General features: G+C 36.0%; 1 protein-coding gene across 4 annotated transcripts in view; it reads left to right on the top strand.

Moving 5' to 3' along the window:
- BAZ1A (bromodomain adjacent to zinc finger domain 1A) overlaps window positions 1-13,148 on the top strand; it is an 83,630-nt gene that overhangs the window by 8,817 nt on the left and 61,665 nt on the right. For 3 of the 4 annotated variants that reach the window (XM_070242039.1, XM_023623916.2, XM_070242042.1), the window contains one exon: window positions 1,863-2,141. The exons of the other annotated variant lie outside the window; for it this stretch is intronic. In XM_070242039.1, the coding sequence (XP_070098140.1) occupies window positions 1,863-2,141 (279 nt within the window). The remainder of the gene's footprint in view (window positions 1-1,862; window positions 2,142-13,148) is intronic. 4 annotated transcript variants of the gene reach the window in all.

The following is a 13,148-nucleotide window of genomic DNA, read 5'->3' as shown; positions in this document are numbered from 1 at the left end:
CTAAAGGGCGCATACTTCAAAAAAAATCTTCTTGTGCTGAATTAGAGTCATGTAATTTGGCATATGCATGTTCTCTCTTTATAGATCTCATTTATGTTAAGGTATGATTAGTTTCTCTTACTTTATTTCCATAGATTTCATTTTTATTGTTGTTCTACGGACAAATATACAGATGAAACTATCTTTTTTTTTTTTTTTTTTTAGAGATTGGCACCTGAGCTAACATCTGTTGCCAATCTCCTTTTTTGTTTTCCTCCTTCTTCTCCCCAAAGCCCCCCAGTACATAGTTGTATATTCCAGTTGTAGGTCCTTCTGGTTGTGCTGTGTGGGATGCTGCCTCAGCATGGCCTGATGAGGGGTGCTAGGTCTGCACACAGGATCCCAACCAGCAAATCCTGGGCCGCCGAAGCAGAGCGCGAGAACTTAACCACTGGGCCACGCAGCCGGCCCCTGAAATGAAATTGTCTTAATGGAATTACTGCAGATCTTTATTGTGGATCGACTACTACAGGGATAATTGATACAGATTTACTAACCAGGAAGGAAACATATAGCAGTTTTAATATTTTTTTGGAATGCTGGGAGAAGGAAAGGGGGATTTCAAGGAGAAAAAGTTAAAGAATAGTGAATTATATCGGTTACACATGATTATTGAAAAGTAGACCAGAGTATAGAGGAGAGAATATATTTGCCCGTATCTTACCGCTTAGAGGCAGCCATTGTTAACTTTTTTTGCATACGTCTAACCTTTTCTATTTAAAAAGGTTTTATTGTAAAAATAATGAGTGCATGCTTATTATAAAAATTCAAAAATTATTATAAAAATACAAACAATATAGTAGTATTTAGAATAACAAAGTTTCCTTTTCTTTCCTTCCCAGTCCCCCCTTTTCTCTATAGGAACATCTGTTTATAGTGCTTGTATAAATACACACATTTTTGTTTTTATTATAATTAATATATATAGGTTTGTGTTATTCAGTGATTTGAGTTTTTCTACTTAATATACCTTAGAAACCTTTGCATGTTATAGATATCTTGCATTTTAAAAGTGGCTGACTGGAATTTTTGAAAAGAAGTAAATGCTTATAGTAAGAACTTCCAGCATTGCAGAAAAGCGCTGAGTAGAATGGTCCCCTAGTCCCACCCGACTTTGTAGCTACTACCTTGAGTTTTGTATAACATTCCAGAAATGTTTCATGCTTCTTTAGTTTATCTTTCTCTTCCTTCCTTCCTTTCTTTGCTTTTTCTTTCTTCCTTTTTTTAACACAAGTGAGGCCATACTATATATATGGTCTTCGTAAGCTTTTACCTTCAAAAACTGTAGGGGGGAATCAAACTGGAAAGTTTTGTTTCTCTTAACATGTTATTAAGAACTCCCTATACTGTTAATGACTATGAATTTTCATTGTATGAAGTACTATAATTTACTTACATTTCTTTTATTGTTAGATGTTTAGACGTCCAGGTTTTTCACTATTATATTAAAGCCTTTTAAAATTCATAGTTAAGTGCTTGAATTGACTTAAGTGTTTTGACTGCTTTGGAACATAAAGCTTAAAATTTAGAAGGAAAAAAAAGGTTGGGTTTATTTTCAGTTTCACTCCCAATTTCAAAACTGATGGAAATCCGAGTCCGAGTTTGGCTGAATGTACCTTTAAATTGCAAAATATAAATGTCCAGTTTAAATATACTTTCTCTTAGGTTTGTATTAATGCGTAAGTTAACCAGTTACTAAACCCTTGTTTGAGTTCTATGATTCTGTATAAAATTTTGCAATAAAGGCACAATCGTGTATCAGCTTTTAATATAACATTTGTGAAGTGATAGGTAATGGGTTTTTGTTTTTGTTTTTTAATCAGTGACTTTTTTGAACGAACCATTCTGTGCAACAGTCTTGTGTGGAGTTGTGCTGTGACGGGTAGACCTGGACTGACCTATCAGGAAGCACTTGAGTCAGAAAAAAAAGCAAGACAGAATCTTCAGAGTTTTCCAGAACCACTAATTATTCCAGTTTTATACTTGACCAATCTTACCCATCGTTCACGCTTACACGAAATTTGTGATGATATTTTTGCATATGTCAAGGATCGATATTTTGTTGAAGAAACTGTGGAAGTCATTAGGAACAATGGCGCAAGGTAAAGTGCTTTTAATTTTTCCTTTTGATACACACTCATTCATATTGCTCAAAATTCAAAATACACAAAAGGGTGAACTGAGGAATGCTTCCCTTTTACTGTCCTCCAGCTACCCTGTTACCCTCCCCACGGGATAGCCCTAGTGTTAGCAGTTTCTTATGTATTTTTCCAAAGCAAATTTTTATATAGACCACCAAAAACATGTACATGTATACGCATGTACATACATCTATCTCCTGTCCCTTTTGATGCAAAAGTAGCATACTATATTCTATACCTTTTTTCACTTAAAATATCTTTTTTTTTTTGTGAGGAAGATTGGTCTTGAGCTAACATCTGTTGCCAATCTTCCTCTATTTTGTATGTGGGACACTGCCACAGCATGGCTTGATGAGCTGTGCATAGGTCCACGCCTGGGGTCCAAACCCCGTGAACTCTGGGCTGCCAAAGTGGAGCGTGCAAACTTAGCCACTACACCACTGGGCTGGCCCCTCACTTAAAATGTCTTAAAGATCAGTCCATTGCTTTATAAACCATCTTTCTTCTCTTTTTTATTTACAGTATAATAAGTTCCATTATATGGAAGTTCCATCTTTATGTAAGGGTGAAAAAAAAACCTTAGAGAAAGATATCTACTGTGTCCTCATTATGTTACCTTATAGTTTAAATATGCCTGTGTTTCTTGCTGGGTTTTAGTAGTTCCTTTGATAAAATGAGGACTGAGTTTTATATACCCCACTAAGTTCTCTTCTCTTTTACCCAGGTCTTCAAGAAAAAAGTACGTTTTTCATATATGAAAATTTAAAATGACATTACTGTGGCACTAAGTTAAAAATTATCAGTGCTGTCCTGAAGTCTTAAGCATTTATGATTGGCTAGTCACTGATATTTATCATAAGAATCTTTGTTTGCATTGAAACTATTTATAGCTTCTTGACTTTTGGGGCAGTGACGATAAAATGTTTTCTGGATGCTTTTTTCCCCTCCTTATTGACCTGAATTCAGATTTTTTTTTCTTTTTGAATTTTAAACTTTAAGAGTCAAAAGTTAATTCTTTATTATCTTATTTTGGAGAATCATTATGAGTTGATATGTAATTTCAGAGTAATGTCTTAATGTAATCCATTTTAGTTATTAAATGCTGCTCTACATGTATCTTAAAAAGCCAAGAGATGTTTATATTAAGATGTAAATTTGTTTGGATTTCATTTTGTTGGAGAATTGAATTTTTTTTTAATTGTAGAAGCAACAAATGGTAAAATTTGAAGGATATTTCATATGTCTAGTAACCTTTGGAAAAAAATTATACGTATCTTAGGTGGAGAGATTAATATGTCACCAGTAATCCCACCAAGAACATAGCCTTTAAACAAAAGGATCGTATTATAAATACTGTTTTGGAGTATGTGTTATGGGTTTTTGGTGGTATACTTAGAAAACACATTTTTGTGTTTTAATCTATATCACCAAAAGGAATAATAGAGCCATGTTTGGGAACCAGGATAATTTTTTTCTCCTTATAGTCATTGTTTTTATTTGATTTATGCCAAAAGTGTTTTCTAATTTACAAATCATTGTGATACATTAACCTTTAACCTTAGGAATATTGCTTACATCTAGAAATGCAGTGGTTCAGTATTTTTTGCATAGTTTTTTTTGTTGTACCTTAAAAATGGGCATCAGATAGGGTAAGCTATTAATAACAGTAGTAAACTAGGGCGCACTGTAGAAATGGGAAATCTGGGAGTCACGATTTTCTGGCTTATTAGGAAACATGCCTCTTCCTGCTTATGAAGCTTTTAAATAGTGAAGTATAAGAAATTGGTATTTTTCTGAAAAGTTTTAAGGTTTAATTTTCATAATCCGTATTGGCCATTCTTAATCTGTGTGTGCAGAGAGAGAAATCTTGGATGACTCCTTGACTTTTGCCTTTAGCAGCTGGGTGGATGGTAAGATGTGAAGCCTCAGGAGTAGTTATCAGAGTCTCGCCATCTTTGCTCTCATCTCAGGCCCAGATATTTCTGATTGCTCTGATTTTGTGTTTCACAGACATGTTGCTTATGTGATTCATGAGTGTCACTTGCAGGCTAGACACTGGGTTGGGTGAAAAGGATTCAGATGCTCTTAAAGAGTTCAGTGAAGGGAGAGGCAAACATGAATGTAGACTTGCCAGGTATTAAAATAAACGTATGAATGGAGTAATTCAGGAGCATCCAGGTCCAGTGAGCCATGGAGGCTAGGCCTGGGTTCCCCATACTCACACTAACACTGGATATTTTAGTCGTTTAATCTTTGCCGAATCTGATGATATCTCAGTGTGTAATTGGCTTGTTCAGGTCCTTTGCCCATTTTTCTTTTGGCTTGTTTGTCATCAGTAGATTTGTGAGAGCTACTTATTAGATACTAGGCATATTAAACTTTGTCATACTGTTGCAAATAGTTTTGTTTCATTTTTTGTTTTTCTTAAAGGTGCAGTAAATGTAAAAAGAATTTTAAAAATATGTGTAAAGAATAATGATATAATTAAGGGGTAGAGAAAAATACAATACATATTCATATATTCACCACTTGGTTTTAGTAGAATACTATTATCTTTGATTTTTGTGTATGGTTTGAGAAAAGCTACAGATTTCTAGTACTATGGGAAGCATAATAGTGATGGTGAAGGTCTAGGTTTTGAAGTCAGACTGACCTTGGCAGACTTCCTTTAAGGTTACTGTGAGACTGAAATGAGAAATTGTGTGTGTGTTGTACACATTTTGAATTGCTATATAAATAGAATATAGTAGCATTTTACTTGGGGAATAATGCTGCCGTTGGCCCAAGAGGCTTATATGGAAGTTAATATTCTTCTATTATTGACTAGTTTTTCTATTAAAAATTATATTTTATATTATAATTAAGCTTCAAGCCTGACTTGAGATTTCTGTAGCTTTAGATCCTGAGTTCCAGCGTACATCCTTATCTTTTTACCCTTTTCACTTAAATTTCAGTTAAAATAACTTCAGTATATAAACTTGCCTAACTTGACTAGATTTTCTTTGGTTGAATTGTGCCTCCACCACATACTTCCTACCCATGTACATTTTGGCAAGTTATTTAACAGCACTTGTCTCTCCCTTGTGTACTTAGTAGAATTATTGTGAATGTTAACTGAGATGCTGTATGTGAAGTGCCAGGCACACAGCAAGTGTTTAAAGGACCGCTTAAAGAAAAAATCTTTTTCCATTTTGATTTTTGAGTTCTCTCTCGTGCTAATAAACTCTTACTCTATTATATTGATATGGGCAAATGACTTGGCATGATGTTTTTTATTTGGAATGTGTCCCTTTTGGCTTCACATCTCCTTGTGTAACTTTTGGGGTTGAGTTGAGTTTTGAGGTGATGATGGTAGCAGTAAGGGCCTGGCATCCTCAAGGGTAGGCTAGCACAAGCCCTTCTTCCGTGATAAGCTGCAGGTCGTTTCCTCAATGTCCTTGTTGACTTTTACCTGTAGGCTCCTGTGGCCTTTATACTTTAGGAGTCGTATTTAGAGGTTAAAATGGATTTCTCCAAGTGGCTGAGAAATGCAGGCACTTACTCTCTTCACAGGATCCACTAGTATGAGCTATCTGTGCTCCCACTCTCACCTTCCACTCTTCATCCTTTTGCCACGGAGTGTGAAGTTAGAAGAATTTGCTTACACAGTGCACACATTTTCATCTCTTTGCTTTTTTTGTTAAATGAGCTTTATTGAGATATAATTCATACACCATAAAATTCACCCACCTGAAGTGTATAATTTAGTGGATTTTAGTATATCCACAGGGTTATGTGACTATCACCACTATCTAATTCCAGAATATTTTCATCACCCTAAGAAGTCCTGTACCCATTCCGAGGTACTCCCCACTTCCCTCTCCCTTCAGCCTCTGGCAGCCACTAATCTACTTTCTGTATCTATGGATTTGCCTATTCTGGACGTTTCATATAAATGGAATCATATTTAGCCCCCGTGTCTGGCTCAGTTCACTTACTGTCGTGTTTCAAGGTTCATCTACATTGTAGCATGTATCAGTATTTTATTTCTATTTATTGGTAAACAAATTCTGTATGGATCTATCACATTTTGTTAGTCTGTTCATCACTTGCTGGACATTTGGGTTGTTTCCACTTTTTTGGCTCTTATAAATAATGCCGTCACGAGCATTCACGTACAAGTTTTTGTGTGAACATATGTTTTCAGTTCTCTTGGGTATATACCTAGAAGTGGAATTGCTAAATCATATGGTACTCTATATTTCGCATTTGAGGAACCTCCAAACTGTTTTCTAAAGCAGCTGCTTCATTTTACATTCCCACTAGCAGTGTATGAGAGTTCCAGTTTCTCCACATCCTCACCAGTGTATCAGCAGTTTGTTACTGTCCCTCGATTTTGTTTTGCCATCCTAGTGGTTGTGAAGGGTAATCTCATTGTAGTTTTGATTTACATTTCTTTAATGACTAATTACATTGAGCATCATTTCATGTGATTATTGATTATTTGTCTTCTTGGGAGACGTGTCTATTCTGGTCCTTTGCCCATTTTAAAATTGGGTTATTTATCTTTTTATTACTGAGTTCCAAGAGTTCTTTGTGTTTTTGGATATAATCCCCTTAGCAGATATATGATTTACAAATATTTGCTCCCATTCTGTGAGTTGTCTTTTCACTTTCTTGATTTTTAGCACCATCTCTCTTTGCTTTTGACTTTTTGTTTTACTTGTCAGTAGCATCTACCTTTTGTTTCTGTCTCTGTTGGTAGTACTTATCAGTGGTCCTAAAGAATGCTTTATCCGTTAGAATTAGATTTACTGGGAAGAACATGCTAAGTCACAGAGAAATGGAGTAGGGGCCATTCTTAGATTGAATTAGTCAGTATGTGTACTCTGATGGTCTCACCTCAATATTCTTTCCTTATTGTCTCATTTACCTTTAGGTGTCCCTACCCCTTTTCTTTCTGTATCTTACAAGTATAGATTAGTTGCTTCCCTCCCCACCAAGACTATCTGTTTTGAAATAAGCAGTCAGCTAAGAGATTCTTCTAAAAGATCCTCTGTCGTTGCTATGGCAGAGTGGTAAAGAGAACAGCTGACTTCTTGACTGAACCAACAGTTTGTTCTTCACCCTCCCCTTCCTGATTACCACTCAGCTTACCTGCCAGTCATGTTGACATTTACTCTCTCCTCCTTCCTTAGAGCCTGCAGGAGAAGTCAGAGTGGTCTTGTGAAAAGAACACTAAACTAAAAGTTAGGTCTGTTCCTAAATACCTACCAGATGCTTTGTTACACATTGTATCAGCAGATAAGAGGCAAGAACTTACTGTTTCCAGTTACAGATGAGGAAACAGAGATCCAAGGAAGTTAAGTGATTTTTTTTTGTTATTGTTCAACATGTATTTACTGATCTCCTGCTATTTACTTGCACTGTTTTAGACACTGCGGCCATAGCAGTGAACAAAACAAAGTCGTGGAGCTTCCATTCCAGTCTTACAAGTAATGAATGGTAGGATTTAAATTCAGCTAGGGCTGACTTACACAATTATTCCTTTCACTGTATCACTGTCTCCTTGGTTTTGGATTCTGCCATTTATGAGTAGCTGTATAGCTCTGAGGAAGTAATTTAAACTCTTTAAGCTTTAGTCTTTTCATGTGTTAAATGGACCCTGCCTTATAGGATTGCCTCACAGGATGAAGTGAAACAATGAATGTGATTTTTTTAAGCTGTATTGTATAATATTGCCATGTAATGTAGGTGTCTTTTTAGTATTTGAATGTGTTTATTGGGGGCCATGCAGTTTGAGGATTTTTTTTTTGAGAGATGCCAATAATGATGTGGTGCTGCATTGGCTGCCTGGGCCACTGTAACTTGAAATCAAATTTCCCTATTGCAATTCTGAAAGGAAACCCCACAGTTAATAATTCCATTGTCTTAGACATAATTGTTTGTTTTTGAAGATAGTCATCCCACATTTGTACCTGGTCTTCTAAAAAATCCTACACAAGCAGATTTTAAGGCATCTGAGTTTTGCTTAACTTTATCATTTTCTTTCAAGAAATTTTCTTATCATTATCAAGCCTGATAATCATTGTTTAATGAAGGGTTGGGAGAATGGCGAGCTAGAACTCCGGTGCTTGTGTGATAAACCCATCTTATCTCTCCCACCCTGTAACTGGAGAATTAAATCAGGAAAAAGGAGGTAAAAGTCGCCTAACAAATAAACGTTTTGGACTGTTGAGTCATCATTCAGTCTAAAGACAGGACTAGAGTTTGAGAGAATCTGAAAATTTGAGTCAAAATATAATTGTGTATTTGATAATTTTTTTCAATTAAAATGGGCTTTGGGCAACTTATTTTTAGACATTTTACAAGGACAGTCAAGATCTTCTGGGAGCTGAAAAAGTTCATAGGAGATTTGAAGCAACAGGTGTGAGAAGATACTTCTAAAAGTAGGTATACTAACAGCAGCAACAAGTGGCACCTGATAGCAAAGGAGAGCGAGAATAAACATTACCTGCAAAGTACGCTGGCCTGGCTCAGTATATAATTTGATAGCATTAGAAGACATTGCAGAATTGAGAGAATGCTAGTATTTATTGAAGTTTTCCTGTATGCTAGGCAGTGTGCTAGATGCTTTCATTTTGATTCTCATGATACTGATGGGTGACCCAGAATTTTCAAAAAGATTATATGTATCTTGGTGTTTACCCAAAGGAGATGAAAACTCATGTCCACACAAAAACCTGTACACTAATGTTTATATCAGCTTTGTTAATAATTGCAAAACTTGGAAGCAACTAAGATGTCCTTTAGTAGGTGGATAAATACACTGTGGTACATCCAGACAGTGATGGATTCAGCAGTAAAAAGAAATGATCTATCAAGCCACAAAAAGACATGGAGGGATGTTAAATGCATATTACTAAGTGAAAGAAGCCAATCTGAAAAGAGTACATATGGTATGATTCCAACTAATATGACATTCTAGAAAAGGCAAAACTATGGAGACAGTGAAAAGATTAGTGGTTGCCAGAGGTGGAGGTTGTGGTGGTGGGGGGAGATGAATAGGTGGACCATGGAGGATGTTTACGGTGGTAAAAATACTCTGTGTGGTACTGTAATGATGGATACATGTCATTATACATTTGTCTAAACCCACAGAATGTACAACACCAAGAGTGAACCGTAATGTAAACTATGAACTCTGGGTAATGATGGTGTCTCAGTGTAGGTTCATCACTTGTAACAAATGCAGCACTCTGGTGGGGGATGTTGATAATTGGAGAAGCTGTGTATGTGTGGGGGCAGGGAGTGTGTGGGAAATCTCTGTATCTTCCTCTTAATTTTGCTGTGAACCTAAAACTGCTCTAAAAACCCAAAGCCTTTTAAATTAAAAAAAAAAAAAGTTATGTCCTTTTCTTATTAAGACTAAAGTTTATAATTTAAAAAAATGCTGCTTTTTTCCTATAAAGATTCATATGTATCAGGGGCTGGCCCCGTGGCAGAGTGGTTAAGTTCGCGCGCTCCGCTGCAGGCGGCCCAGTGTTTCGTTGGTTCGAATCCTGGGCGCGGACATGGCACTGCTCGTCAGACCACGCTGAGGCAGCGTCCCACATGCCACAACTAGAGGAACCCACAACGAAGAATACACAACTATGTACCGGGGGGCTTTGGGGAGAAAAAGGAAAAAATAAAATCTTAAAAAAAAAAAAAAAAAAAGATTCATATGTATCAGAGAAAAGTACAAAAGGTGAAGGCCTAGAGTGCATTTCCCACATGCTCCCTTCGGAGATAACCACTGTCAAAAAATAAGTGCACAGTTCATTTTTTTCTGTACTACACTAAATTAAAAATAAATATGAAGCAGCTTTTTCACTTAATGGTTGAATGTCTTCTTATATCAGAACACACAGATGTGTACCATTTCTAATTGGTTTTGCATAAAGTGGTTAAACTACTGGTTCCTTAAAAGGCTTACTTAGAACATTGCCTTTTTCTGAGGGTGGAGAAAGTTATTCCTTTTACTAGCCTTGTGTGAATTCTCTCTTTGGAAATAATAAACTGGATTTTCTTCCAAACAATCTGTGACCTTTGACTGACTGACAGACCTTTTCCCCAGTGTAGATTAAATGAGTAAAATAACAGAATTGGATTTGCACCAAAGAGTTTTGTATATAGCTAGATTTTCCCAAATATTACCCCAGTACCATTTAGATTTAAAGGTTACAAAATGTTATCTAGTCAAGAAGCATAAGAGTACAGTTGAGTATTGTTTTTAGAACTACCTTACCAAGTAAAGATTTTAGAGTTCTTTTTAATTTTACAAACTGATATCAATTTTGGCACCAAATAGTGACCAACTAGAGCTCTTAACTATTCAGCTATTACAGTCTGTTCCCTTTGGCTTTCTATGTTGTATTGGTGGAATGCTTTAAGTACTTTAGTCTAATGAAGTAGGAGAAAATTAGCATAAAAACCTATCACATAGAGAGTAGGCACTTAGTATATATTAGAATTGGAAATGATAAAATGGACATTTTATCTTTGGGCTCTTTCTAAATTGCTGGCCTTAATGGTGTTAGTGAGTTGTAATTAATTAAAATGCATTAATATTGAGGACAAAGAGAAATAGCAAATATATTGAGAAGATAGATTGAGCATAAAAGATAAAAGTGAGGTACAAATACAGTTGTTTTGATTTAAATGTACATGCTTGGATGTCGGTGACTGGATCCAGGTGGGATTAATCAAAAGAGTTTTTGGAAAAGAGTTGACTGGAAATTTGAAGACAGAGAAAAATATAAATTAGTAGGAAGGATTAAAGGAGGAAGACTTCTTATTTAGGCGCAAAGGTAGTATAGAATGTTTAGCAGCATATATTAAATTTATTATTGCTCTTTTTCAGAAGGAAGGTTTTCTGTTGGTTAGCTTACACTACTAACCTTTTAAGGTCAAAATTCCTGGTTCTTGGCCAAGGAGAGTCCTAAGCAACATCCCAAAATTGTTGTTTACAGTCTTTAGTTCCTGATGACCCTAATATGTTGATGATATAACTTTTAATAGAAAAATAAAGGAGGCTATTTGGGACAGCTGTTCTTTCTTGGAATTCAAAGTCAGAGAGGAACCATCTTCTTTAGATATGTATTGTTTGTTGTATGTACCAGGGACTTAGACTTACAAGCCAACTGACTTCTGGATTGTCATTGCAAGTTTAACAGTTAAAATTTAGAATCTTTATTTACTTGCATAAAATAAATTGGGAAATTATCCTAGGAAACCCTCATTATGCCCTAAAAATCCTAAATAGTCACAAAAGTAAATGAAAATGAATTTGTTTTTCTAAACGTATTTAATTCAAATAACATATAAAACTTATGCTGTAAATATTTCTGTACGGACTCAACTGCTTGATACTTAACAAAATAGTTCAGTGAAATTTAGACTGTCATACAAATGTATTCATTCATCTACTTCAGTGTTGTAAGGGCCTTCGCATTGCATTGACCAATAGGAACATTTGTCTAATGCCTCTCAAAAGCCTTTGAATGACTAATGTTGGCCATGAGGGGGGTTAGTTTCTCTGGCAACTTTTTTATTTTTTATTTTTTTTTTTTGAGGAAGATTAGCCCTGAGCTAAGTACTGCTAGTCCTCCTCTTTTTGCTGAGGAAGCCTGGCCCTGAGCTAACATCCATGCCCATCTTCCTCTACTGAGCTAAAATCTTGCCCATCTTCCTCTACTTTATCCGTGGGACGCCTATCACAGCATGGTGTGCCAAGCGGTGCCATGTCCGCACCCGGGATCCGAACTGGCGAACCCCGGGCTGCCGAGAAGCGGAACATGCGAACTTAACAGCTGTGCCACCTGGCCAGCCCTGCAACTTCTTTATTGATCCTTTGCACTAACGCCAAGTAGAAAGAGTCGGCTGGGTCTCCACCAAGACTTATAGTCATTACTCTGGGGCTCTTGCTTCATTACTCTGGGGCTCTTGCTTATAGTAAGAAAAATGATAAAAATGGAGAATGGCAAGTAAATTGAGGTTCCCTTCTTTTCTAATATAAAAGGAAATCAAATGTTCGTTTGCTTCAGTTTGTGTTTTACTGAACCGATTAGCAGCGGGACAGTGAAGTAGAATAATAGTAGTTCTGAAGTTCTCAGTTCGCTGTGGCAGGAGAATATTAGAGACTGATCTCATAGAAGATAGCTACTGAAATCTGAAATCCCTGTTAGGAATTAAAGGGAAGTTTATTTCCACATAGTGATTACACAGGTTCAGGTCTGAGAAATTAGAGAGTCTTCTGAATAAAATCTCTCCTATATCTTTTCTACCTTCCTCACGATCCTGTTGGTCAATATAAGATTACAGTTTAACAAACAACTTTCTTCATAGGTACTTTGAATTTCTCTGAGAACAAAATCTTAGTTAACTTTCCATACTGCCTTGGAGGCCAGTAGTGGAATTCATTTCACCTATGATTCTAAATTACTATTTTTAAAATGGAGCTATCTGTCTGTCTTAGCCAAATTCAGAGACCATCCAAAGATAAAAGTTAAAGGAGAACTTAGAGAAATGACATAAACTAAAATAATTTTCAACGAAAGGAAGAAGAGTGGTAAAAGTGCAAAAAAAATCTACTCATCACTAAAGGCTGGGCAAAATCCTTTGTTCAGATTAAAAACATATGCCAAGAGAATAATTCTGAGCAGAGGTCGGCACACGTTTTTTAAAATAAAGGGCCAGACAGTAAATACTAAATATAGGCTTTGCAGCCCATATGGTCTCCTTCGCAGCCGCTCAACTCTGCTGTTACAGTGCAAAAGCAGCCATAGACAGTATGTGAATGAGCATGGCTGTATTCTAATAATTATTTACGAACACTGAAATTTGAATTTCATATTATTTTCACGTGTCACAAAATATTATTCTGATTTTCATTTTAAATCTTTTAAAAATGTATAAACCAGTCTTAGCTCACAGACCATACAAAAA

The sequence above is a fragment of the Equus caballus genome, chromosome 1 (assembly GCF_041296265.1).
Source record: "Equus caballus isolate H_3958 breed thoroughbred chromosome 1, TB-T2T, whole genome shotgun sequence".
NCBI classification, from domain to species: domain Eukaryota; kingdom Metazoa; phylum Chordata; class Mammalia; order Perissodactyla; family Equidae; genus Equus; species Equus caballus.
Note: the sequence above shows the minus strand (reverse complement) of the source record. Positions and strands in the feature narration are given on the sequence as shown.